The 27,492-nt window shown below is 38.4% G+C and overlaps 3 protein-coding genes across 3 annotated transcripts; 2 read left to right on the top strand and 1 right to left on the bottom strand.

Moving 5' to 3' along the window:
* The first annotated feature begins 1,678 nt into the window (after positions 1-1,678).
* On the top strand, positions 1,679-4,789 carry LOC113036629 (extracellular calcium-sensing receptor-like). Its single transcript, XM_026193044.2, has 6 exons — positions 1,679-1,767; positions 1,905-2,187; positions 2,290-2,862; positions 3,219-3,341; positions 3,553-3,676; positions 3,891-4,789. The coding sequence occupies exons 1-6, from the start codon at positions 1,679-1,681 to the stop codon at positions 4,787-4,789; spliced, it is 2,091 nt and encodes a 696-aa protein (XP_026048829.2).
* A 5,405-nt stretch (positions 4,790-10,194) lies between these two features.
* Positions 10,195-15,173, bottom strand: LOC113036626 (extracellular calcium-sensing receptor-like). Its single transcript, XM_080289112.1, has 9 exons — positions 14,992-15,173; positions 14,659-14,852; positions 14,507-14,613; positions 13,888-14,175; positions 13,127-13,678; positions 12,812-13,030; positions 11,511-11,634; positions 10,935-11,407; positions 10,195-10,852 (listed from the first exon to the last, which is right to left on the bottom strand). The coding sequence occupies exons 1-9, from the start codon at positions 15,171-15,173 to the stop codon at positions 10,430-10,432; spliced, it is 2,562 nt and encodes an 853-aa protein (XP_080145238.1). The 3' UTR covers positions 10,195-10,429.
* A 2,030-nt stretch (positions 15,174-17,203) lies between these two features.
* On the top strand, positions 17,204-23,529 carry LOC113036625 (extracellular calcium-sensing receptor-like). The gene is made up of 8 exons (XM_080289111.1): positions 17,204-17,451; positions 17,804-18,092; positions 18,187-18,273; positions 18,620-18,811; positions 19,536-20,069; positions 20,167-20,391; positions 21,144-21,267; positions 21,376-23,529. Exons 1-8 carry the CDS (start codon positions 17,204-17,206, stop codon positions 22,275-22,277), a joined length of 2,601 nt encoding a protein of 866 aa, XP_080145237.1. The 3' UTR covers positions 22,278-23,529.
* Positions 23,530-27,492: the final 3,963 nt, after the last annotated feature.

The raw sequence follows: 27,492 nt of genomic DNA, 5'->3' as shown, positions 1-27,492 counted from the left end.
CTGTAGCACATTTCAGTACATTGGCTACAGCCACAGCCACACACACACCTCCCTATACATACACACATGGACAAACCCCCAGACAGTAGAACAGTGCACACACATCTTCACAAAACATAAAAAAGGCGAACAACTGCTCATGGACCCTGGGTCGCTCAGACCCAGGTCCCTGACAGTTTGTACCATCTAGATTTCATACTAGATGGTACAAAGCATTATGAATCATTTCAGGAATGTTGAAAAGAACACATAAATAAATGTTGTGCAAATAATTTCTTCATATAAATGCCATAATAATTTTAAATAAAATCATCTGATATGTTCATGTTGAGGAGGTATGTAAGGATGACACGAGAGATCCCAATATTTTACTCCAACTTTATTCTCGGCAGAACTGGCAAACCAAACTGGCGTTTAGATGGGTTAATGATCAGGGCATGTGCTGCCAAGCGTGAAAAAACCTGATGCAGGTGGGACATGTGCTGTTCCTCCGAGATGCTGGTCCCCAGGATATAATCTAGATATACAAAGCCCATATTCTGTGGGCACAGAAAAGGACAGCCCACACAATACCAAGGCGATCATGGCTCAAGAGTTGGCAGTTCGTCTTGTAATCGGAAGGTTGCCGGTTCGAGCCCTGGCTCGGACAGTCTCGGTCGTTATGTCCTTGGGCAAGACACTTCACCTACTGCCTACTGGTGATGGCTGATGGCGCGATATGACAGCCTCACATCTTAGAATAGAAGTTCCAATTCCCAGGGTCTGATCCCCAGTAGGTGTATCGCTGAGTGGGGAAAAATGGTTGGACACATGAACAGGTTGATGGGGCATCTGTTTAAGACTATGCTTCCTCTTTACCGTCACCCAGCCAGCCTGTTTCCCTGGCTGCTTGGGATAGTCTGCTACAGGGGACTGGCTAGCTATGTGGTTTTCAAGGGTGTGAAGCCGAGTCTCCAATTCATTGATCATGGCCTCCAGAGTTAAAAATAGGTTACATTTATTCCAAGCAACATAATTGCTAGAGGCTGAGGAGTAACTAAACATCTGACACAATGAGCAGGAAAGTGCAGGCGGGACAGGTGAAGAGGCCATGGTGATAGCAAGGTGGCTACGAGCTAAAATAAGCTAGTAAAACCCTAAAGACAAGAAAAAAAGAAAAAAGAAACCCTAAAGACAGTGAGTGAATACTTTGACTATAAATTAGCAAGTGACTACAAGGAGAGTGTGCTTCGAATAAAGCATGTGAAGATTACTCCATGAAAAAATAAGTTATCTATAAGTGTTTTAACAAAACTGCTAGGCAGATAAGCTTCACAAAAACACCACTGTGTGTTAGAACAGAAGATGATACTCTACCGCACAAAGAGCGAACACCAAGTGACAGCGCCACGCAAAGTGGATCTTGAGTATATGACTATAGGTCATATGTAGAGCATTTCAGTGTTGTCCTAAGCTTTCCAACCTGAGATCACTATGCCCTTTGGGAAATGATAGATCATCTGAGTTCATCCAATACTGTTGTTATAAGAACTGTGCTCTCATGCATATGTGGCAATACAGTGCAAACATGCAAAGAGGTATCCTTCTTTTTCTCTGTGTTCTCAGCACGAACACAGTATCTGGATGTGAACTGTTAGGCAGGTTTGATATGCCAAGTTTGTTTAAGGAAGGTGACATAATGATCGGAGGAATCTTCCCGATTTTCAACAAAGAAATAATCAGCACTTCTGCATTCGATAAGGAGCCACCTAAAGTGCAGTGTGAAGGGTATGATTTAACACAAGTGGCTTTCGTTTGTCATGCATGGATGTTTATTTGTGTTTAAATTCTTGTCATTGTACTTTATATGTGAAGCAGTAGCTTGGTTACTTTATGACTGTTATCAATCACTATAATGTTTTTAGGTTTGACTGGAGAGTTTTTCGATGGACCCAGGCAGTTATATTTACTATTGAAGAAATCAACAATGATCCAGCTCTCCTTCCAAACATATCTCTTGGCTATAGGATCCTTAACTCTTGTGATTCTCCTACAAATGCTTTACGCGCCGCACTAACACTGGCTAGTGGAGCAGAGGAGGTAGATGTGACTTCTCATTGCCCACCAGCTGTAACTGCAGTCATAGCAGAGGCAGGATCAACTCAGTCAATAGCTGTGGCAGGAATTTTTGGAACATTCCATGTGCCAGTAGTAAGAGATACAATTATGTTTTATGATGCTAAGTGATATTTGATGTTTTGGCATTGTATGCTGTTGCACACTGTTTCAGTGTTATTTTCTCTTCTACAGGTAAGTCACTTCTCAACGTGTGCTTGTCTGAGTGACAGAACTAAATATCCTACATTTTTTAGAACAATCCCCAGTGACTACTACCTTGCAAAAGCTTTGGCTGCACTAGTCAAACATTTTGGATGGCAGTGGATTGGAGCCATACAGTCAGACAATGATTTTGGACGTAATGGAATTCTTGCTTTTAAGGAGAAGGTTGAAAAGTTTGGGGTTTGTGTTGCTTTTGTTGCATCAGTTCTACGCACGTACACAAGAGATAAATTTCTAGAAGTTGTGGAAATAATAAAACAGTCATCTGTCAAAGTAATTTTGGCTTTTGCTGCTGAGGGTGACTTTTATCCTTTGATGCAAGAGATTGTGAACCAGAACATTACAGGAATTCAGTGGATTTCTTGTGTGGCCTGGATAACAGCACCTCGACCCTCCACACCTGAAATCTACACAGCTTTTGGTGGAACCCTTGGATTTGTAATGCAGAAGAAGGCTATTCCTAAACTAAAACAATTTCTTACAAGTATAAATCCATATACAGATCCACATGCACCTTTTATGAGGGATTTCTGGGAGAATATGGTGGGCTGCACACCTATTTTACCTGGAAATACAGGTACTGAGGCCACATTAAAAAGATGTACAGGCAATGAAACATTCATGAATTCCGACCATGATTTCTTCGATGTCACAGAGCTCAGAGGAACCCATAATGTCTATAAAGCAGTTTATGCTATCGCACACGCCCTGCATCAGCTGATATTTTGCAAACCCGTTGGAGAAAAACCTGTAACGCTATGCTTGAATCTTTCAGAAATGCAGCACAAGGAGGTGTGAAATAGTGTATCATGTTTAAATTTGAAAAAATAAAAAAAACCCCACAAAAATCCAGCATTTATATTATTATTGTATCTAATACATAATCTCTTCCTTTCTAGGTCAGTAAAAGCTTACAAAGGGTAAATTTCACAAATCACTTTGGTGCCGAGGTGTATTTTGATGAGAATGGTGATCCTCCTGCTAATTATGAAATTATTAACTGGCAGTTGATAAATGGAAAAGTGCATCATGTGACACTTGGTAATTTGACATTTGCTGCAAATGGTGATTACAAGCTCAGCATCGAGGAGGAAAAGATAGTGTGGAGGACAGGGAAAACAGTAATTCTCTCTTTTTTTTAATACTGTACACTTATAGTATCTCACCTTTTTATTCTTTTGTTAACACATAGTCTGCCATTGATACAATACTTTAAAGTTTCTTTTGTCACAGGTGCCCACATCAGTATGTTCTAATGTTTGCCCAGTTGGAACCAGAAAAGCTCAAATTCGGGGAAAACCTATATGTTGTTTTGACTGTGTACCCTGTGCTGAGGGAACTATTGCCAACTCAACAGGTAGGTAAAGTGTTTATGCATTTCTGTTGCACACAATGTAAAACCACAAATTCAGTGTCTCCATATATATAATATTTGCAATATCAATGTTTTACTGCATCTTTTTTCAACTGAGTTTTTAAATTACAATTTTAATATATTATAATTTGCTATTCTCCTAGAATGGCATCTAGATCCATCATTCATGTGTTCTGTTTATCTTCAACAGGTGCAGCAGACTGCACACCTTGTCCAAAGGAATACTGGTCCAATGAGAGAAAAGATAAGTGCATTTCTAGAACTATTGAGTTCCTGAAATATCAGGAGCCCATGGGAATAGCTGTAACATTTGTATCCCTGTTAGGGGCCTCAGTATCTCTTGCCACAATGGTGGTTTTTGTCCACAACAAAGAAACTCCCGTGATGAAAGCCAGCAACTTTGAGCTAAGCTCTCTCTTATTATTCTCTCTTTTTCTGTGCTTTCTCTGTCCTCTCACTTTCCTAGGTAAGCCAACAGTCTGGTCATGCATGCTGCGTCACACCACTTTTGGTGTGACATTTGCCCTTTGCATTTCCTGTGTCTTGGGAAAAACCATTGTTGTTGTCACAGCCTTCAAAGCCACATTTCCTGGTAACAAAGTTGCTGGAAAGTTTGGTCACGCACAACAAAGAATCATTGTTTGCTCCTGCACTTTGATTCAAATGGTAATATGTGCATTATGGCTGACTTCAAACCCACCTCACCCACACAAGTTGTTCACATCCAGCAACAACATGATTGTTCTTGAATGCAACACAGGCTCTGAGTTTGCTTTTTATGCAGTGTTGGGATACATAGGGATCCTTGCAATCATTTGTTTGATCCTGGCATTTATGGCAAGAAAACTTCCTGATAATTTCAATGAAGCCAAATTGATCACATTCAGCCTGCTGATATTCTGTGCTGTGTGGATTACCTTCATCCCAGCATACATCAGCTCTCCTGGAAAGTTCACTGTAGCTGTAGAAATATTTGCAATTTTGTCTTCAGCTTTTGGCCTATTAAGTAGCATTTTTGCACCCAAGTGTTACATAATATTTCTTAAGCCAGAAAAAAATACCAAGAAACATATTATGGGAAAAACTATAAACTAAAAGATTAAAAAACCTTAACAATTTAAAGTTATGTCTTTTTTTTTTGTTTACATGTATATTACTTTAGTAAACATTCTGAGTCAAAAGTCTGCAACACATTAAATAACAGAGTTTGGGTATATACATATTTAAATGTAATTTGTGACTGATAAAGGATTTATAATTAACATTTCAGTAAATTGAAAGATATGCTCTATGCTGCTGAAAGAAATGTATGACAGTAATTGTATGCAAATTTTGTCCATCTAAACATAGACATGCACACACATGCAACACAATTTAAGATTAAAAAAATAAACTGTTGCCTGCTTATCAGTCTCTGTAACACTATTCTAAACAAAACACAGTAAATCCTTTGAAATAATCATGTGTTCCATTGAAAAAACATGAAATATGACATGAAATGCAAAAGGAAGAAATAAGCTACATTTACTACTTATCAGGGGAATATGTCCTATGTCTGTGATCCATAAATGTAAAAAACTGTGTAAAATTAACAAATCAACCACTAAAGATTTCTGCTTTCCTAAAATGAGGAATAATGTGAAGTCTTACATCAGTTACATCTGTAAAAGTAAACATTTATCAAAGCCCTGCTGCAGCTGTTGTGTGATTTCTAGTGGGTCATTGATTTACACCAGTAAAGTAAGAATAACATTTTATGTGCCTGCCTTTCCCAATAAATGAACAAAACTGGCGTAAACTTTCCCTTCTACCACATGCTCTTAGTTCCATTTGAAGGGTAAAGCAGCTCTTGAGGCAACTGCTGTTTGGCAATATGTTGGCACTACTTGTGTAATGTAGTGGGCCATTTCTGGAAATGATATAGTGCTTCGTACCATCTAGATTTAATACTAAAGTGACCTGTATGGTAAATTCTGAATAATTTCAGGAATGTTGACAGGAACACATAAATGTTGTGTGAATAATTTATTTATATAAATGTCATAATAACTTTAAATAAAATCATCTGACATTTTCATGTTATTTTATTTTATTATTACATGACTTTCTAGAGAAACAGACAAATGCAGTCTCCCTTTGGCAGAAGAGCAATTAATAAGGTTTAAAAATGCCAAACTCAACCCAACACATTAATACAAGCACCTAACTTCTTGGCTACATGTATTGGTGACCCTGTCATTTATTATAGATTGAAGGATTTGCTTGTGAACATGCTTGTGTGGCATATGTTTTATGTTCTCCAGCAACAGTGGCAAGTTGTTTTTATATCTAACCAAACAATATCATTTTGTTTATAAGTACCGTATGCCATCCATCCATCCATCCATCCATCCATCCATCATCATCCGCTTTATCCGGGGCCGGGTCGCGGGGGCAGCAGCCTAAGCAAAGAGGCCCAGACCTCCCTCTCCCCAGCCACCTCCTCCAGCTTATCCGGGGGAATACCAAGGCGTTCCCAGGCCAGCCGAGAGATATAATCTCTCCAGCGTGTCCTGGGTCTGCCCCGGGGCCTCCTCCCGGCGGGACATGCCTGGAACACCTCACCCAGGAGGCGCCCAGGGGGCATCCTTGTCAGATACCGAACCACCTCAGCTGGCTCCTTTCGATGTGGAGCAGCAGCTGCTCTACTCTGAGCCCCTCCCGGATGGCCGAACTTCTCACCCTATCTCTAAGGGAGAGGCCATTACTGCAGCTGTAGCTGCAGCCCCAATCCGTCTGTCGATCTCCGGCTCCGGATCTCAGGAACTCATCTCCGACCCGGAGTGGGCACTCCACCCTTTTCCGGCTGAGAACCATGGCCTCAGATTTGGAGGTGCTGATCCTCATTCCCGCTGCTTCACACTCGGCTGCGAACCGTTCCAGTGCGAGCTGGAGGCCCTCACCCGATGAAGCCAACAGAACCACATCATCTGCAAAAATCAGAGATGAGATTCTGAGGCCACCAAAGCGAAAGCCCTCCGCTACTTGGCTGCGCCTAGAAATCCTGTCCATAAAATTTTTGTACTGGAGTACCATATGCGCCAGTCTAATTTGCTACATTGACGTTCTATGTTGGAAGCTATAGTCTTCGTAATGTAATGGTCACACAGACATTAAGAATGAAATCAGTTTCTAAATAATTTGCTGGTTCTTCGCCCACTGCCCTTTAGACATGATTTTTTCCTGAGAATTCTCATTAGGACTGTTGAGAGAGATTTTCAGGCTTAGGCCCAGCATTCACCACCTTAAATCAAACCAGAAAATGAATTTTTTGACAGAAACTCACTGATATAAGACATCAACTGGGTGGCGAGTATTTTGGTTTTGCAATACTAACAATCTTAGACTAGTTTGAATCTCAGTAACCTCAGATCAAGTTTTCTGAAAATATTGTGAATGCCAAACTCTAGAAAGAAGTCGTCTAGAATTTTTAAATTGATACCCTGAGCTCAGAGCCTTCCCATACCCTGGCTGAATCACCTGTGTCTTATCAACCTCATCATCTGAAATCTAAATGGTCTAGCTCATCAATCCAGTCTCTGCCAGATTATCTGCCCTTAAGAGTGGTAACCAGGCTCAGTTCAGTTGCTTCTTGTGCTCCTTGCTTCTGTCTACTAATGTCATCTCTATCTGTTTTCCCAGCGCTCATTCCTCCTTTGCAATAAAGCTGCATTTTGAGTTCAGTCCCGTCTCTGAGAGTCCTACATTTTGGATCCAATACTGCTGGTTTCAGTTCCATGACAAATGATCACGACCACAAAATGTCAGTGAATGTCAGAAAAGTCTTTCCACACGTATACTTTCACGAGTTCTTAGTGATAATGAAATATTGTTATTTTAGCATTAAATTCATATATTTGTCTTCCATATAGTATGTATGTATATGACACACCATTTCCTCTCCAGCTTACGAGTTATCTGCTTTAGGCTAGGTGTTTGAGAATTATACCACGGAGTCAGGTACTTCTGATTTGAGGCCTTATTTTTCACAGGAGCTACAGTATCCAGAGTCGTACGTAGTGAGGAGGTAAAATTATTAACAAGATAATCTACCGCTGTTGGAGCAGCGTTCAGATAGCTGCTCTGCTCTATGTTGGTACAGGGCATTGAAGATGATGACAGTGGGTGGATTATATTCTTAAATTTAGTTACAGAACTTTCAGAAAGACATCTACTTTGATGAAGTCTATTCCCCACTGCTGTGTACTCAATGATTGTAAATATAAATGTTATTAGAAAATGATCAGACAGGAGAGGGTTTTCAAGAAACACTGTTAAATGTTCAGTTACTATGCCACATGTTAAAACAAGATCTAGAGTGTGATTAAAGTGGGTTCTTTAACATTTTGAGAAAAGCCAATTGAGTCTAATAACAGATTAAATGCCATGTTGAGGCTGTCATTTTTAACATCTACATGGAGGTTAAAATCACCCACAATAATTATTTTATCTGAGCTGAGCACTAAATCAGATAAAAAGTACAAGGCTAGGCATCAGGCTTTCAAATTAATTAAAAGTCTGTCTTGGTCTTTGGTCTTTCTCTTGCATTTCAAAGCTAAGTAATAACAAACTGGCTATATGTCCTGTGAAATGGTCATTGATCAATGGTGGGTGATCAGTGGTCATGACAATTTGCATATTAATGATCAAGGAACTGACCTCACAGCCCATCGCTCATTCGGTGGGCTAGTTCAGTCATTGTGCAAAGGTACTGTTTAAAGTTGGGGAAACCTGCAGTCAGCTGAGACTGAAGAAGTCACTTGGATGAGTAAACCAGGGTTTTAATAGTTTTGCAATTTTCATTAGTTTTTATTTTTATTTAGTTTTGACTTCAGATTTTCAATTTTTTATCAGTTTTAATTAGTTTTTACCAATTGTTTGCTAGTTTAGTTTAATTTTTATTTTTTTGAGAATCCTTAGTTTCAGTTTAGTTTTGATTAGTTTCAGTTATAGTTTTATTTGTGTTTGCAAAAATTAAGTGTAACAAAATCCCAGTTTCATCATATCAGTCATTCTCTTCTGCTTATCCTTGGGTATGTTGCTATTCCAGCTACCATACCCTGCACCCTGGACAGGTAGCCTGTCTGTCGCAGGGCTAACACGCAGAGACAGACAACTCACATTCCCACCTATGGGTTCTTTACATAAATAAATAAATAAAGGCAGATGAACAACCATTGATACCAGGCAACTATAAAATGTATATCTTGGCCCCAATGAGACTATTAACTCTTGCAGCACCGGGTGTTCGTAATTTTGGTTCAAGTGAATTGATAAACTTTTTGAAGGCAATTGACTCACACAGTTATGTAGATATCCCCGTCCTGTTGTCTCGGGATGCATCACGCTGCCTTGCCTGGGGTTAGCTTCTGTTTTCTGGGGATGAGGGTTGAGTGTGCTCCCTTACCTTCTCAAGGTAAGCTAGGTTAGCCTTCTTGTGTCAGCTTTTCAAGTGCACTTTAAGGTTTGTGGGATTTTTTTTCCCTTTAGAAATGTCCCTCATAATTTATCTCTTTCCACTACAAGACACTTGCTTTATCCAAAACACAGTCATATTCAAAGTAATCCCAAATTGGACTCTGGCGCTTTCTCCAGACTTTTCCTGACATGATTCTGCGTGTGGACGGAGCAGCAACACAGACGACTCGACTAACGTACTGCCACCTGCTGGCATAATGAGACACAGCAAGAAAAAAATCTGGAAACTAAAATTCATTTTCACCCTTGACTATTGTATGACACGCACACATCAATGAAAACGAAACACATTTTTGCTATAAATTCAGTTAATTTTAGTTAGTTTTGTGAACACTCATTACAGTTTTAGTTAGTTTTCCTTTTTTTGTTTTTTACATTTATTTCCGTTAACGAAAATGTTTTTTCACTTCTAGTTTTCATTATTTCGTTAGTTTTCGTTAACGATAATAACCTTGGAGTAAACGAATCGTTTCTCCCTCTAAAAAAACACTATGTCCAGATGAAGAGAATCAACTGTTTTTGGAATTGTTTCTGTTGTGAGAACAGACTTCAGCAATAAAATGTAAAAACCAACATGACTATCCTTACATTTTACATTAGATTTTGTAATTTTGTCTACAATCTACCATATCATCTATCTACCATATTGTTATGAATATATTCATATTTTTCCTTGATTATTGCTTTGGTAATTGAATTTAATGGCCTATTATTAAAATATTTTTTTCACCGGTTACCTCACTGTTACCAAATTACCAAGCTGTAATGGGAAGTTCTTCCAAAAACTGTCTCATTATCATTTTAAAATAAAACATATTTTCTATATTTATTTTTCCAGGTTATTCAGTGTGACATAGAAAATTAAAGATACGATCTCTTCAGAGTACTTCAGGTAGAAATAATTCATAAGGAGACAGAGGCAGTGAAAAGTAGATATAAATTTATTATGGACTATCACTTGACAATCAGAGAAAAGATGTTACAACAAGCATGTACCCAGGTCTATCGACTCTCCAAATAAGAAAGTTCTTACAGGTCAGCGCATGTAGGTTGTATAATTGTTGCATGCTGTTCATATGACGCAAGAGAATTTCAATTTGTTTAGTTTTTTTTTTGTTTTTTTAATTTAAATTCCAGGTTTAGCAACACAAGCGTAGGTTTATGTGTTTAAAATCTATTTCTTATTTATTACACTTTTTAACACCAAAAAATGTAGTTTCATCTTTGCATGATTTTTTTTTTGCAGTTTTTTTCTGGTCTTAGCAATATAATATAGCACTTTGGAACAAAAATGCAAAAAAGAAGTGCAAAAGCTGAAGCTAAAATGGCAAAAATGTGAACCGCTACTGTATATTTTCCAGCTGTGCTCACATAGACTGGGATAAAAGTAATCCACACTGCAAAAAATATTAACATGCTGAAAGCAATGAACTTTGCCTCATTAAAATTATCAGGCAGGTTTCGAGCTAAAAAAGCCATTAGAAGGCACCCACAAGCCAGGATGCCAATGTATCCAAGAACAGACCAGAAGCCGACCTCTGAACCGGGGACACACTCCTTGATGATGGTAGCCCCGTGGTAATCTGTATTATTGTTGGCATGAGGTGGACTAGTGAGCAGCCAGATAAAACAGATTATTACCTGAAAGAATTCAAAAATAACAGGAGAATGGTCATTTTTAAGTGACACTATGAATCAATATTGATAGCGTCAAGATTTCTACCTGGACAGCTGTTCCTAAAAGCACACTGGCTCTCTGCTGGTTAGATCCAAACCATTTCATAACATTACTTCTTGGTAGTGTGGATCTAAACGCCATCAGAACCACTGCTGTCTTGGCGAGGAGGCATGATATGCAGAGGGCGAAACTGATCCCAAATGCTGGGTACCTAATACGGCAAAGCCAGTCTGAAGGCACACCAATAAACAGCAAGCCAACAAGGAAACAAATGGCAAGGAATGCCAAGAGGAGAAAACTCAGTTCCATATTGTTGGCCCGAACCAGTGGTGTGTCTTTAAATGAAATGAATATGGTGATGATGAAAAGGGAAAGACAGGCTCCAAAAACAGATGCAACACATAATAGAATACCCATAAACTCATAGTAAGATAGATATTCAGTAGTCCTTGGTATACAGAGGTTCCTGGCTGTATTGGACCATGTGTCTGCTGAACAGTGTGAGCACTCCAAAGAATCTGGTGATGAACAGAGAACATAACTTTTACTTTATTGAAGCCAAATTTTAAATGCCAACATAAAAATATATGTTTGGATTAAAAATAAAGAAGGAAAACATACCAGTCTTATTACTAACTTCTCCCTCAGTACAGGGAACACAGTCATAACAGCAGATGGGTTCCCCCTTTCTCCTGACGACGCGAGTACCTGGTGGACAGCTGCTGCTGCATACAGACTGGATAGCCTGACAGGGAGTTTAATCGCTCAGAAACTATAGAGTCAAATTTTATTTTTATACACAAATCCAAAAGTAACTTGTTCTATATGAGAATAAATATGCATTATAGATTTACAAAGTAAACCCAAGTCAAGCTTACAGGTATTATGGAAAAAGCTGAATAATAAAGTTTTAATAAAACTTCAAGCAACGAATACAAGGGTACCAATTATAATTTTTATCATGAGCGCTATATGTTTGGGGGTTTTTTTTGAGCTATATTATGTCTTTAAAAAAAGAAAAGATCAGCATAGCCATGAATTACATTAAAGTGAAATAAAGTGAAATGCTAACTTTGTAAATAATTTGTGGTGTTCACAAATGTATGTATATTACTATGGTATATGCATTCAACTGCAACTTATGGTCATTAATATGAGGTCAACATTAATAACTTCAATACATTCATTATTGTAAACATACAATGGTGAAAGTTTGTCACAGCCTACATTCTCAGCCCCTGGCTCTCTTTGAGTGTCCATACTGGTCTGCTGAGTATGCAGCGCTTCACTGCTTCAGCTATGCTCCTCTGGCCTGAAACCTGTCTGATTTGGCTCTTGTGGTCTCTGATTAGCACTCTACACTCTGGACTCTGCTCAATTCAGCTATGGCTTCTCTGTTGCTCAGCCAACAACCCACACATTTCTCCTCCTGTTCCGTCATGCACTCCCCAACTCTGACCCAACTCGAAAACCCATCCTTTTATCTAATAAAAGTCCCTGATATAGTTATCTGTCAATCAGATCTAGCTAGCCTTGGCTCATGTTATTGCAGCCTTCATATTTAAATGTCTGTAAATAAAATATGCTGCTAGGCAATTCAGCATTCAGGGTTGTTGTTTACATATTTCTATGGTGTCAAGTTCCAGATATAAGTGGTCATAATTTATTTATTTTATTATCCCACGCATCCAGTAATAAATCAACTTGAAAAGTGACCAAATGCGAGAAGATGGGCTGTTAATTTAACAGAATAATTTGATTTTTAAATTCCAGGGTTTCAAAACGACCCCTTGGTAATTCTAATGTTAACAACAAAATATGCTGCACACTAATAAGAACAAATAAGTTGATGTTTTGATCAACAGTGCATACAACAGTCTAAAAGGTGAACATGGTCTCAGGCCTGTTTTCGGAGAACACACCTTCTTTCCTAGAGGCCACTGGATCACTGAGTCATTAATAACTAGGCTGTGTCCAGGTAATGAAGCATCATAGAAGCCGACTTTCACCAAATTAAGAGAGCCATCAGGCGCCCTCTGCCAGTTCATTAGATCATAATAAGCAATGGGGTCACCATTTTGATCAAAATTGACTTTCTCTCCCAGTGCTGAGAAATTTGCATGTTTCATATAGTGAATGAGCTGTAACAAAAAGAAATAAAATGTTATTTAAAGAAAATATATGGGACATTTGACTTCAGTATTTTAAGATAACATTGAACCCATAATTTGACTCACCTGCCACGGTTTAAAATTTTTGGGGTCTGCACACGTGCCATTAAGAAAAGGCCCCTTTCCTACTTTGCAATTACTCAAATCTTGTAGGGCATAGGCAACTAGGTACACAGCCTTGTAGATATTATATGACACTCTTAGCTGTGTCACATCAGAATAAGGAGAGTAAACATCATTTAAATCCTCTGTCCCTTTACATGGCTGTCTGTCAAAGAAATTGTCAGAGCCATGAGAATGGGTATTCAGTGACCCATTTAGTCGACAGTCAAAAGTCTCTTCCCAAAATTCTGCCAGGAAAGCTGATTTATGAAGAGAGGATGCTGTAAGACTGGTGAGATGTTGTTTAAGCCCAGGAATTGTGGCAGCTCTCCTGATCGCAAATCCTAATGTTCCCATCAGAAGATCTCCAGACTTTTCCCAGAGTGACTTGGCAGTGGCCCATGCCTCACTTGCAATCCACTGCAGGCCAGTCATGTTCCGACGCATGATCTCTCTCAGAATACTCTGCATCTCCGACTCACCAGAAAAGTTAATGATGACCTTTGAGGATGAAAACTAATAATGGGAAATTTAGATATATTTAATACTTAATTAATTGTAAAAATCCTAAATAATGGATTGTATGTAGAAACTAGGTCCTCTTTGAATATTCTTCTTTCTTAAAGTTAATATTTTAAATATAATAAATATGAAACAAGTCATTTTTATTACTAATTCTACAAATATATAGATATAAAAATATATTAACATAGATGCAGAGGTACCTGAATGACATTCAGTAGGTCATCTAGAGCCTGCTGACTGACCACTACAGGGTAGAAATGTGTGTAGGCAGCACACACACCATAGTGCACTGACTCCTGAAGGAAGAGCTGGATGGCAAAACGGGCATAATCAGATTCCACACCAATCACTCCCACCCAGGTCCAGCCAAAATAACTAACCAGTTGAGCCAGAGCTCTAATCTGGAAGGTGTCACTAGGCATGGTGCGCATAAAGGTAGGGAACTCCCTTTGGTTACTCAGACAGCTGCAGGATGCAAAATAGCTCACCTAGATTTACAGCAAACATTAGTTAACCATTAGCATGATGAGTTGCTGAAAGGGCTGTGAAACAAGCATCAACAATATAATACCACTGCCCTCATAATGATCCACTGATATAGGATTTTCACACTATTTAAAATGCAGAAAGAGAGAGCTGTAAGTCTACTACTTATTAAAAAAAAAAGAGGGTAAGTTGAAAATGTTTTTACATTTGAATGTATTTATATATTTCTTAAAATATAATTAGTTAATCGACACTGCAAACCTGATAAAGGTGTAATTACAAACACAGGAGTATTACATTCAGCACTAGCAGTTGCAGGTCAGACTGTCTCACCAGAGGGATATGGAAACAACCCAGACTTCGAAGCAGTGCCATAGACACCCCAGAGCCAGCATCTCCTATGATTACTGAAGACACAGTTTGGCGAACAGCATCACAGCCTACGTTATAGCCATTGGTTTTTAGAACTTTGTCTCTGTAGAAACTCTCGGCTCTGAAGCCTTTGTCTGGCTGCCCATTAACCAACAACAAAGAAGCTCTCAGAGACACAGGTATGTCATCACAACTGTCATGGATGTGAAAACCTAGCTTTAGGTGTGGCAGGAGATCACTGCGGCCATTGATTTCTTTAATTGTGAAAGTCATGGTCTGCATCCACCGCAAGGCACGAGAGCTGAAACTATACAGAAGTGTAGAAACAATTAATCATACGATACACATCACACAAACACACACATGTAAACCGTAAACAGACATAAATGAGTTTGTGTGTTACAGTAGCAAATGTGTGTTAACTACTGTGAATAATAATCACTTACTACTTATACATATTAGTTTTTGGTTTTTCTTTATAGGTTGAATGAGAAAACACAGGACTGTAATGTAAAGGAAATAAACCCCCTATAACTACATCTCCATCCTCGTAAAGACTATTTTTATCCTCTTCTCCCAAAAAAACACAGTTATCCAAAACAGCAGCTGAGCCATGTTTGTTGTTCATAAGATAAAGAAATATAAAAAGCCATGCAATCAACAATGTCATAGCTAACTCAGGTTTGAAGGAATGCTGTAAAACCTTAATGATAGAAAATACATAAAAAGAAAACAAGAAATATGATATTTACAGACACAGTTTAGTTATATACTGTGGGACACAGATCTGAGAGGACTGCCCACAAAGGGGCTGAAACATCACTTAAGGTAACCAGTAGGTAATTTAGAGCATGCTATTGGGTGAAATACACACGCACGCACGCACGCACACACGCACACACGCACACACACACACACACACACACACACATTAATAATATTAATTTGACTGACATCCCATAGCTTTAATATGATATTGTCCCACTCTATACAACTAAAACAGCTTTAACTCTTCAACTCAGTCAGACAAGTACTGTTTGCCTAGCAAAAGCCAAACCTAGACTCATCCATTAAACTGCAAGAGAGAGAAGCATGGTTTGTCATTCCAGAGAACATGTCTCCAATGCTCTTGGGTTCACTGGCGGAATATTTTACACCATTGAACTGAAATGAATTGAAGTGGATTGAATTTAACTGAATTGAGTTAAATTGGATACGTATCCCTCTCACCCCCTTGGGTTTTGTCTGTGTCTTATTTTCAAGCTTGGTCCTCTACCAGAGGGTTTCAGGGTTTTGCATTTTATCTTCAGGACAGAGACCACTAATGTTTTGCTTTGAATAGGCTGGATATGCTATTCATCTTGGCCATTAATGCTCCTGTTATCACTCAGACACTTTGGACTTTACCATTGGAAGTCAGGGATTTCTAATCCATATGCATCACCAATTTTCCTGTATGCAATCCAAGCTCTTTGGTTGTGCTTTTCAGGGTGTGTGCCCCACCTTTCATCTTATATCTTACTGCTGCTGAATATGCTCTGGGGCACCTTTGCACAGTTGTTGAAGAAATTACTTGAACCAAATTAAATTTGTTTATTTTTGCATTTTTTTGTTTATTTTTGCATTTTTTTCTTGAATATACAAACAAAGTTGTGTAAAGGACCAAAACTACTTACATATTGCAGTTTATGGATCCTTTCCGCATTAGAAATTGTTATTCTAGCATTAGAAATGACCCAGAGGCACACCTTTGTTTTTGTTTATCACTTTGCTATGTAAGTCTTCTCTGACATGTGACAAAACAAAAGATATTCTGTTCCAATGCAAACACTTACGGTAACTCACTTCTCAAAACAAATGAGCATAACAGACTGTAATTATACTACTAAAATGTCCCTGCAAAAGGACAGGGAAATTTTCAGTTAAACAAGAACCACTCCTAGATTGCAAACCTCCTCCAAGGCAACTCAGTGTCTGGACAGTATTTACTCTTAACGTCCTACATAATGTTTATATAAATTCTATATAAACATTATGTAGGTTTCAAGGTCAAAAAAGGTAAAACTTTTTTGACCTTGAGGAAGAGGTCAGAGATCCAACATAATGTTATATTTAGAATTCCCATATATCATTCCCTATATGCCTGTATGTTGTTAATACAAACAATGGCAGTAAGAAGCATAGTTTTAAATCACGCTATATAGCATTATAATTGCTAATAGACCTTGGGATATGTTATCATGCTGGATATGTTAACATGACCTCACCCCCTAAAACGATTTATGGAAATTCAATCAAAACGTTTACAGACAAAATGACACACAGCCACGCACAAGAAAACCTTACTGGTCATCATAAGTAAACTTTATTAATTAATCCTTTCTTTAAAGACTAACCATAATTTAATATATTAAAATGTATTGGCGTTTAATTGATGTATGTTTTCCCAATAAAATATTTAAAATATATTCTAACTCCAGTACAATGCCATTCAGAGTGCAGTAAACATTTTTAGTAAATGAGGTGGGGCTGCTGATGACCAAACCACACAGCTCTGGATTGGATATACTGATAATGGGAGGGCCATATACTGACTTTAGATACAGTATATAACGTTGCCTAAAAACTTTTCCTGTTTTTGTGGGAATGTGTAACACTATGCATCTACTTACCTTTCTTCCTTTGCTTTACCATGTTGGTATACTTACCTTAGTTTACATACAAACCTCTAATTTTACCTCTTCAGCCACATCTGCAGGAAAAGTGTGCATTCTTCAAAACAGCTTTGAGCCAGGCTTTATAGCTGAGGGTGACTACATTATTGCAGGAATCTTTCCCCTTCATTATAACCAAGAAATGCCAGACCTTAACTGTACCTACAAACCACCGCCAGTGAAGTGTAATGGGTGAGCATAGTACACTGTTTCTGTCTATCTATTATTTATTGAATAATGTGTCATTTTGTTGCACTGCCTGTGGACTGTATTGTTATATGGAGTATTTATACATGCTATTTACTACAATACAGTGTTAATGTTATCTAAAGTTTTAGACAATATGCCTAACTTGCTGTAAGAAAGAGAGAGTAAGAAAACAGGGGAAAAGTAATCTACTGTGCTAATGCACAAGACAGCTGTAAGTCAAATTACTACTAATTTTAAATCAGAACAACGCTCGAAACGAAAACACTGTTTTCAGTGTTTCTCCACTCTTGTTGTGTGTAATGTGTATTGTATTTTTCTGTCTTCTGAGCCACAGATTTGATCCCAGGGCTTTCCGCTGGGCTCAAACGATGAGGCTGGCAGTTGAGGAGGTAAACCAGAATCTGGAGCTTTTGCCAAATTACACCCTGGGGTACAAAATCTTTGATTCGTGTGCATATCCACTGACTGGCCAGAGAGCTGCTATGGCTGTACTAAACGGGATGAGTGAAGATGACTCTCCCATGTGTAGCGGTGCTTCTCCACTCCTTGCTGTAATTGGTGAATCTGGTTCTGCTCAGTCCATTGTGGTGTCAAGAATCCTCCAGCCATTCCAAATCCCAATGGTAATAATGCCTCTTTTAGTTCTAAATCCTCCAAACCTGCAAGTCATCATTATGATCTGTTATACTCTCCTCTCCTTTTTTTTGCTTTACACAGATCAGTTACTTTTCTTCATGTGCATGTTTCACTGACAGAACAAAATACCCTACCTTTTTCAGGGTAATCCCTAATGATGATTATCAGGTAAGGGCCTGAAAACAAAACAAACAGAATGATTTGTCAGTGCTCTATCATTTAAAATATAGATGTTGAATCTTTATGTATTTTCAGTTGTTCCCTTACTGAAATAACCACAATGTATAACCAATGTAGTGATTTACAAACCATGGCATTTTGTGGTGTAGTTTTGAAACTACACTGAATAAATAAGTAAGATTTAAAATATTCAGACTAAATACCAGTAATGTAATTAATTAATTTGGTCTTCCACTGATATACTACATCAGAGTCTAAATAGCATATTAAGACTTCAACATTATTAAAATATGTCAGTGAACTGAGTAAGCTGAATTTATTCTGTTGAACCCAGGTGAAAGCAATTGCTCAGCTGCTGGTACGCTTTAACTGGACTTGGGTGGGGGTGGTGCGAGGAGATCATGAATATGGCCGTTTTGCTGTGCAAGGCTTAATGAGAGAACTACAGGGTACCAGCGTGTGTGTGGCATACCAAGAAATGATTCCTCTGCTCTACAATCAACAGAGGGCACTGGAGATCATGCAGGTAGGTAGAGACCATCCCTGATATGACTTTTATTAGAAAGCTGTTTTTCCTTTTTCACTTGAAAACTTCTGAATTCCTAATGCTGAAAGAGGTTTGCAAATATAATGCAGTTTGATCATTTAAAGTAAAAAGAGAGTTTAAACTGCTCAGTTTGATTCAAAATACCCGTATTGTAAAGGAAAAAATCAGTAGACAGAGCCAAGGTTCGGACACTACGCTAGTTATATTTTTGTATACTACTGATACATGAATGCTTCTACCAACAGCACAACTCCATCAGGCACAAAATAAGAATTTTTTTCTGTCTTAAATTTAACTAAGGAAATATGCAAACATCACACCGGTGTGATATGTTTACATACTTGTGACAGCAAATTTTGCACTCTGCAAGAGAATTGCTTAAAAAAAAAGAGTATGCCATGAGGCCAGCCATTAAAAAAATAGCCCTGTCTGTGATTTTCAGTTACCAAAACAACATTGACTTGTAGTATATCAGGAACAAAAATCCTTACAAAAGCTGCTTTTTAATCCCAAAATAGTGTTTTTAGACTGGCACAGGCCTTTAGTCAATCTAACCCCAAATGCCAACAGATGAGATTATTACAAAAATCTAATATCATATCAATGTGCCTTTTCCTGTAGCCATGTTTTAAAATGATGTATTTTTCCTTCCCTCTTCCTTGCAAACTCTTTCCTTCTTCCTCATGCATTATCTTTATAAAAGGTAATGCGTAGCTCTTTGGCAAGAGTGGTGGTAGTATTTTCAGCTGAGGGGGAAATGACGCCTTTCTTGAGAGACTACATGAAGCAGAACATCACTGGAATCCAGTGGGTGGCTAGTGAGGCCTGGGTCACAGCATCTGTCTTTACAGGGAAAGAGTATTACCCCTATCTGGGAGGTACAGTCGGGTTTGGCATCAGAAAAGGTTATATCTCAAGACTCAGCAACTACTTGGAAACCGTAAACCCACAGAGGTATCCCAATAATATGCTGGTAAAGGAGCTGTGGGAGGCTCTGTATGGCTGTAGTCCTTCACTGTCTTCTGCCTCCCAGTTGCCACCTTGCTCAGGGCAAGAGTCACCACTGAAACAGCATTCAGCCTACTTGAATACATCAAGCCCTAGAGTGGCCTATAATGTATATAAGGCTGTATATGCAATTGCTCATTCCCTGCACAACCTTCTCATGTGTCAACCAGGCAGTGGGCCTTTTAAGAACCAGTCATGTGCACAAAGTGACAATGTACTGCCTTGGCAGGTATAGTCCAGAATACTTACCATTAGTTAATACCACTTAAAGTCTTGTCTGCTGTATGTCTGTTTAAGTGTTTCATGTTATGTAATGGTTTCTCAAGCTCCAGTACTACCTGCAGGAAGTGAAATTTATAATTGCTGGGGAAGAGGTAAACTTTGACTTGAAGGGTGACTCTATACCCTATTATGATATTATCAACTGGCAGCGAGGCACAAGCGGGAACATTGAATTTGTCAACGTGGGGCTGTTTGATGGAACCAAACCTGCTGGAGAGGAGCTGGTGATCCAGGAGGACATGATAATGTGGGCAGGGGATCAGAGTGAGGCAAGCTGCTCACACTGTGTTTTTACCTTCAGATGTCAACTGTTGAAGTTCTGTAGGTTAAGATGGAGGTAAGTCAGGTGTGCAGGACAGTTTGGATCTGATGTCCATCCCTTTGCATACATGGATAGTAAACAGTCAGTATTCAAAACGAGACATAAGGCTGAGGTATGTTTGATACTCAATCCTCTCTGTAAACCTAACGGCACAACTTATCAAAGGCATTTGTAATTCTACATTCAAATTCCATCATGACTGTTTTAAAGCAGCTAAGTTAAATACCTTGAAGCTACAATAACTTTTTTCTGTTTTGATGATAGATGCATAAATATTACAGGGAATAAATTTGTAGGTAGTAACTCCTTTCTCTGTGGGCAAATGACAGCAAAGCCTTTTCAATTTTTTTTCCTGGTTACATTGACTAAATGAATAAAGGGGAAAAAAGTATGGTTCTATTATTTAATAAGTGAGGAAGGAGAAAATATTGAGCATAGTTTTCCAGGGGTTAAACTGACACAAATTTTAACCTACATTATAACCTACATTATAAAATCCAGGCATTTATTTACACTGACTTTAAACAGAAGAATTTGAGGAATACATATTTTGATTCTTATTTGATTAAGCAATTAGCCTTTATTTAATTGTTTGTATGATCATTGGCCCAAGCAAATAATTCAGTAACTAACTATTATATTCGTAGGACATTCTTTCACTCATCAGAGTTGGGATTCATATGCTTTCTACCTTGCCAGGTGCCAGTGTCTGTATGCAGTGCCAGCTGTCTTCCAGGGTCCCGGAAGGCTGTCCGTCGTGGGGAGCCTGTCTGCTGCTTTGACTGTGTACCATGTGACAATGGCAAGATTAGCAATCAGACAAGTGAGTTTAAATCTAAGTATTACAAGTCGCAGCATTTTAAATGTAATGTTCTGATACAATTAGGCAATATTTAAATGAACTCTTGCTTTTTGACTCTCTGTCTTTCAGATGCAATAGAATGCACATTTTGTCCCGAGGACTTCTGGTCAAACAAAGACAGAACAGCCTGTATCGCCAAAAAAGTGGAGTTTTTGGCCTATGATTCCTTAGGTATAGCCCTGACAGTCACTTCTGTGGTGGGAGCTTGTCTCACTATAGTTGTTTTAGCAGTGTTCTTTTACCACAGAAACACTGCCATTGTCCGTATCAATAACTCTGAACTTAGTTTCTTTATCTTATTTGCTTTAACACTGTGTTTCCTTTGTTCTCTGGTTTTCATTGGAGAGCCAACATTTTGGTCCTGCATGCTGCGTCACACTGCCTTTAGCATTACATTTTCACTTTGCATCTCCTGCATCCTGGGAAAGACACTGGTGGTGCTGGCTGCTTTCACTGCCACCCGTCCAGGGGAAAACATCATGAAGTGGTTGGGACCCAAGCAGCAGAGGGCCATTATTTTCAGCTGCACTCTTGTTCAAGTAGTTATTTGTGGCGCTTGGCTAATTGATGCACACCCTTATCCTTCACGAAATACTAAATACGAACGCTCAAAGATCATATTGGAGTGTAGCGTAGGATCAAGCCTTGCATTCTGGTGTGTTTTAGGATATATTGGTCTCCAGGCCTGTCTCTGCTTTGTACTGGCATTTCTGGCACGCAAGTTGCCAGGCAACTTCAATGAGGCCAAGTTTATCACTTTTAGCATGCTGATCTTCTGTGCTGTGTGGCTGGCATTTATTCCTGCTTATATCAGCTCCCCTGGAAATTATGCAGATGCAGTTGAATCCTTTGCCATTTTGGCCTCCAGCTTTGGCTTGCTATTCTGTCTGTTTGCTCCAAAGTGTTACATAATTTTATTAAAGCCAGAAAAAAATACAAAACAGCACCTAATGGGAAAAGAAAAGAAGTAATCAGTTAACCATTTTAAAGTTGTTTGATTTGAAATTTCTATTCACTGTTTAATATTATTTCTTGACCAATTCTAATATACAAATCTATTTCCCAAAAAGTCGTGATCAGGCTGGAGAAGAAAGTGGTACTGAAGAAAGGAGGAGGAACATTTTGCAACTAGTTAGGTTAACTGGCAGCAGGTTAGTAACCTGATTAGTTATAAAAAGAACATCTTAGAGAGACAGAGTTTCTCAGAACTATAGATGATCAGGGGTATGGCAAACTGCCAAATTCTGCATCTACATTGTTGAACAATTTAAGAATAATATTCTTCAACATTAAGTTTTGTGGAATTTGAATATGTCACCCATAATATATGGTCAATGTATGCAATATAATCAAATGTTTTCTCAGAGAACATAGTTTCCCATATCATCTACAAATGTGAGTTAAAGCTCTATCTTGCAAGAAGAAACTATATGTTAGCATGATTCAAAAAGGCCACTCTCTCCTGTGGGCCAAAGACAAGTTAAAATCCCAGCAACTGGTCTCCTCAGTTCCCAGACCTTTACACATTGCTGTTGGAAGAAGAGGGGATGCTACACAGTGGTAAACATGGGCCTGTCCCAATTTATTTGGGATGGGTTGCTTCCATCAAAAATTAGTTGATATATTTTTTTCAACAGTGCATTTTCTCAATTTAAAAAATTGTTATGTTTTTCTGTGTTATACTGGGAATAAAACAGAGATTGGCAAATTATTGCATTTTGTTTATTTACACTTTACACAAGATCCCAACTTTTTCTGGATTTGGTTTGGATTATTAGATTAGATTATTAGAACAGGGAATATAGTGTAGTAGACTGTAGAAGAAAACACACACACACACACATATATATATCTATATATTTTTTTTTTTTTTTTAAAAGAAAAGAAAAGAAAATGTTATATTAGCGTTAAAGAAATTTGATAATATGTTGGGGGGAGACAACATTGTCTGTGGGAGGACTTGTAAAAGTAGAGCGTCTCTTCATTGCCCACCTGGCTGGGTCTTCAGAGTTCCTGCCCTGGTCTGTGTGATTCTGGTTCCCCAAACCTGCTGAACATCTTCTACACCAGTGATTCCAAAGTGTTCTTGGTCTTCTGATCAGGCCACTTAATGAAAAAGACGACTGATTCGAAAACTTAATGGTTTTCTTTCTTGGTACTGGCAGAGAGATCTGCCCCCTTTGTAGCACCCCATCACAACCCAGTAAAGCAGGGGTAGCTCCAATCTGGCCACACAAATAGCTATGGAAAACTGTTATTTAATAAATTTTACAACATGTCACGCTGATAAAGACTTCACCCATTCATGCTAGAGTAATAAAGTAATAGATGAATAATTAGATGACTGAAAAGAACAAATTTTTTTTACTTTGTACAATATATATGTACAAAGTAAAATAAATAATAAAAATAGTACATTTTCTATGAATTAACAAAAACATTCTACTTCATAATTACAGGGCAGTCTGGGGAATACACTACCAGAATTGTCTGTCAGTTTTTTCATTTATTTCTTACAGTTTAAGCAAAAAGATTGGTGCTGACAGGTTTCTTTCATTTACTAAAACATTGTTAATTTATTATATAGAAAAACTGAGACCTGCTGTTGAACGTAATCCTCTTTTAGTTATAATGTGATATCTCATTAAATGTGTAGGTACCTGGCCAATGTTCCCTCTAAGCTGCACGCGTGCACAGTTGCGCACTGCTGGCATGGTCTCTGCTCACAGAAAATCTGCATTGCGCACAGAAAAAAATCTAACCTGAATTGAAATTAAAATTAAAACTTCAACAATTCTGTTGCAGTGTTAGTCAGTAAGTGACTGGCTGCTCCCGTATGGGATTAGAACGATGCCATCCCATCCCATAGTCCAGCCAATAATGCGATTCACATTCGTATATACGCAGCTAATCAACGTCGTTGACAGGCTATGACAGTGTCCTTATGTGCCAACACCAGTGTTTTAGTTAGCAAAGCGGCGTGGCTAATGTGGAGTGAAGCCACGTTAATGACAACGTGCACAACCATTGGAGATGTGAGCAGGACAGACGGAACAATTGACGGAAAAAGTGTGGACTTTATACCAGTTTTTAAATTGTGTTGATGGGCCACGAAAACCAGAGTTATGTTAACAAAAATCAAAAAAATGATATGGCAACATGGCATTTAGTTGTTTAGGAGGGGGGGGGGGAAGTTTTAGGAGTGAAGGGGGTGCTTTGAGATGTGAGAGATTTGCGACGTTTAGTGCAAATCTTATGTACTTAGTGTGTTGTCTTCTGTAGTTAGTGTGTAGTGTAGTCAATAGTTTTGTTGTGTGTGTCAGAACAATGAGGCGACTGCTGAATGTTACAGGTGTTACAGGAGTGATACATCTCCTGTTGTCAGGGCTGCAGATATCAGGCTTGTGATGTTCTCCTTTATCTCATAGTGGAAAGAAATTATTTTTTGGAGTAAATAATTTATGTGGCATCAAATTTCATGCAGAGCACCTGATTGTTTTGTAAATAGTTTGAAAGGTTTGTTTAAAACAATGCCTTGGCTGCATTTTTTGGTAAACATCTGCAAAAAACTTTGTTGTTTGCATAACTCAACATTGGATATTATATACTGTATTTTGCAGACAGAGAGTTACCGGACTCTCTCCCAAACCACAGACTTATACTCATAATACAAGTCACAGCTTTATAAAAAAGAAAGAAAGAAAGTTGTGTGTATAAATTGGAGTTCAAGTTATTTTTTACTTCCAATAGCGTTAACATACTACACAGGTCATGAACAAGATCTTTTTTTTTTTTTATTTTCATTGTAAGTGGGCTAAAGCAGTTAATTAAAAGTAGTCTAACATAAATGTAAATGCTTGTGATGCCCTAAAGGCATTTATGCCATTTATCTTTAATGTTTGCTTTATAACAATTCATTTGTATGTATTTAAGTTAAAAAGAACAGTAAAAAGAGTTAAAAATGTTAAGAAGATTTAATTTTGAAGGTGAACTTGCTAATAACCTCCCTTACATACACGTAAGTGTATATATGTCATGATGAAGGTGTTAAAAAAAGCATAAATAGAGGTGTTTTTTAAAAACTATATTTTATTTGTCGTTCATGAGGGTTGATATGTATATGTTAAAAAAGGCATTCATTTTGATGATCATTACTGTTGCTCAAGCTAACACAAAGATGTAAAGTCATATTTTGAGTTATTTCGTGATACAATATTTATGTAAACACAATCATTTTTTCTATTCTGTATTTCTTTTCAACCACAGCTTGTCAAATGAAAATTGTGAGTAAAAAGTCAACCCTACTCAGACTCGTGTATTCATTGACAGAGGTTTAGCTTGGTGTTTAATCAGAGTTGCTACACTCTGCAACAGAACACTACAATGCTGTAATTTGATTATTTTAATAAACCATGTGACTTGGATGGATTCGATGTTGGCGTGACCACAGTACACACGTCTGCTGTCGCTCACAGTGGTCCAAGGGACCGCTCAGGGAGTTTGTGTGTTCGCTCAGACACATGAAAAATTAGAGGGAACATTGTAACTGGCCCACTTATTGTATGTAAGCCAGTATGTTATTGTATATATTCATATATATTAATATGCTATCCTTCCAAATCTGAAGACTATGGGACAAAGAAATAAACATGCTCATATGTGTAGGCTAACTATAGTTAGTATCAGCCAGTATCAGTATCAAATATTTTTGTGATGGTAAACTGTGCTTTTTATTAGAGAAGTCATTTGCCTTTATAAACTGTGGTGCAGTTTCAAATGGCAACTAATTGTAGTTTCTTCAGTAGCTGGTCAGTAGCTTACAATAGAAGAAGTAAGTTGGGTAATTAAAATATTTTTAAAGATGCACTGTGTAACAACCCTTATTGTGTTATAGCACTACTAGGGGGGAGGTTGTCCTACTATGGTAGTATTTGGGGGGAGTCTCCTAGGGGGTTTCCAAATTCATAGGCTGCATCCTCCTGAGGCTGCATTTGTAAGACGATTACGTCAACGGCAATGTGACGAAGGCTTTCCAAATTCACAGACTCTTCCAAATACAGCCGACAAATGCGTCCTTATTTTCCCCAGATTTGAAGGATGGGTCAGGTGTTCCCTTCGTGGCCCACCATATCCCAGAAGTCATAGCGCAACCCAGCCAATTCCAGTTTCCAACAATGACAGCAGCTACTTAGTTTTAATATTACTCATATTACTCTTTCTGGATCACAAAATAAACTTTTAAGATATTTTCAGGCGAGAATGTAATTGTGTAAACTTCAAATATCAAGACATCACATATTTGCAAAAGTGCTCCGACGTTTTCAGAGACATCTGTTACCCATCAGCCTGATAGCTAACTGGAAAGTTGAGGCTCACTAGAGCCGGCGAGAACACTGGACTCCCAGCACATTGTTTTCAGACCCCGTGTGGTCTTTCGCCAGTCAGGTTAAACATTATATATAAGTCACTTAGAATAAACGTCAAACAGAAAACTTATTAAACAGTAGTGTGAGATGATCGAGAATTTACGCCACTGTCCTGTTATATTTTAGATAGCAAGGAGCAGACGGCTGAGTTTATTAAACTCCAACGAGACAGCTGGTGATGCAAATTTGAAGGCTAGACCGTCCAATTCCTCAGCCACTCACTTCCGGCCTACCTGGCCCTCGGAGGACCCGGCCCGCGTAGACAGGCAGAGTCCTCAGGAGTATGCAGCCTATGAATTTGGACACGGCTCTAGTTTGTGTGTGAGTATAGTGGCAGCTGTTATATGTTGCTCGCGTGGCTGTCCAGAGAGAGACCTCATCATTGTAACGGACTGGCGCTGGCGACTACCGATCCCCACACATCTATGTACAGAAAGAGTAGAGCCGTGGAGACCTGGCTTGTATGGTTTTATGTTGCTAAAAAGGAATAAAGGTCTGTTGTTCGATTTAACTGACTGGCTTCAAGTTATCCGGCTAACCTCCACACCACATGCCCGCTGGACCTGCTAGGCGCTCCTTTGTTGCCAGACTGCCGTTACAACTGTTAAGTGATGTACTAATCCACCTGTGCGTGATAAAAACATAAGCTTAAAAAATAAATCAACAAAACAAAGATCTCTTATTTAGTATTTTGTTTTATTCTCTTTTAACTGAGATGACATAACATGTTTACTCTGAAAAACATATGTTATATAGATGT

This window comes from Astatotilapia calliptera, chromosome 14 (genome assembly GCF_964374335.1).
Source record: "Astatotilapia calliptera chromosome 14, fAstCal68.1, whole genome shotgun sequence".
NCBI lineage: Eukaryota > Metazoa > Chordata > Actinopteri > Cichliformes > Cichlidae > Astatotilapia > Astatotilapia calliptera.
Note: the sequence above shows the minus strand (reverse complement) of the source record. Positions and strands in the feature narration are given on the sequence as shown.

Excerpts from the sequence above, each read along its gene's own strand:
- LOC113036625 (XM_080289111.1), top strand. The coding sequence starts at position 17,204 with ATGCATCTACTTACCTTTCTTCCTTTGCTTTACCATGTTGGTATACTT. Across the intron at positions 18,274-18,619 it reads TCCCTAATGATGATTATCAG|GTGAAAGCAATTGCTCAGCT; the intron begins GTAAGGGCCTGA and ends TGTTGAACCCAG. Across the intron at positions 21,268-21,375 it reads CAAGATTAGCAATCAGACAA|ATGCAATAGAATGCACATTT; the intron begins GTGAGTTTAAAT and ends TCTGTCTTTCAG.
- LOC113036626 (XM_080289112.1), bottom strand. The coding sequence starts at position 15,173 with ATGAACAACAAACATGGCTCAGCTGCTGTTTTGGATAACTGTGTTTTT. Across the intron at positions 14,614-14,658 it reads CAAAGGCTTCAGAGCCGAGA|GCTGTGATGCTGTTCGCCAA; the intron begins GTTTCTACAGAG and ends GCTATAACGTAG. Across the intron at positions 13,679-13,887 it reads ACCTACTGAATGTCATTCAG|TTTTCATCCTCAAAGGTCAT; the intron begins GTACCTCTGCAT and ends TCCCATTATTAG.
- LOC113036629 (XM_026193044.2), top strand. The coding sequence starts at position 1,679 with ATGATCGGAGGAATCTTCCCGATTTTCAACAAAGAAATAATCAGCACT. Across the intron at positions 2,188-2,289 it reads TTGGAACATTCCATGTGCCA|GTAAGTCACTTCTCAACGTG; the intron begins GTAGTAAGAGAT and ends TCTCTTCTACAG. Across the intron at positions 3,342-3,552 it reads GGCAGTTGATAAATGGAAAA|GTGCCCACATCAGTATGTTC; the intron begins GTGCATCATGTG and ends CTTTTGTCACAG.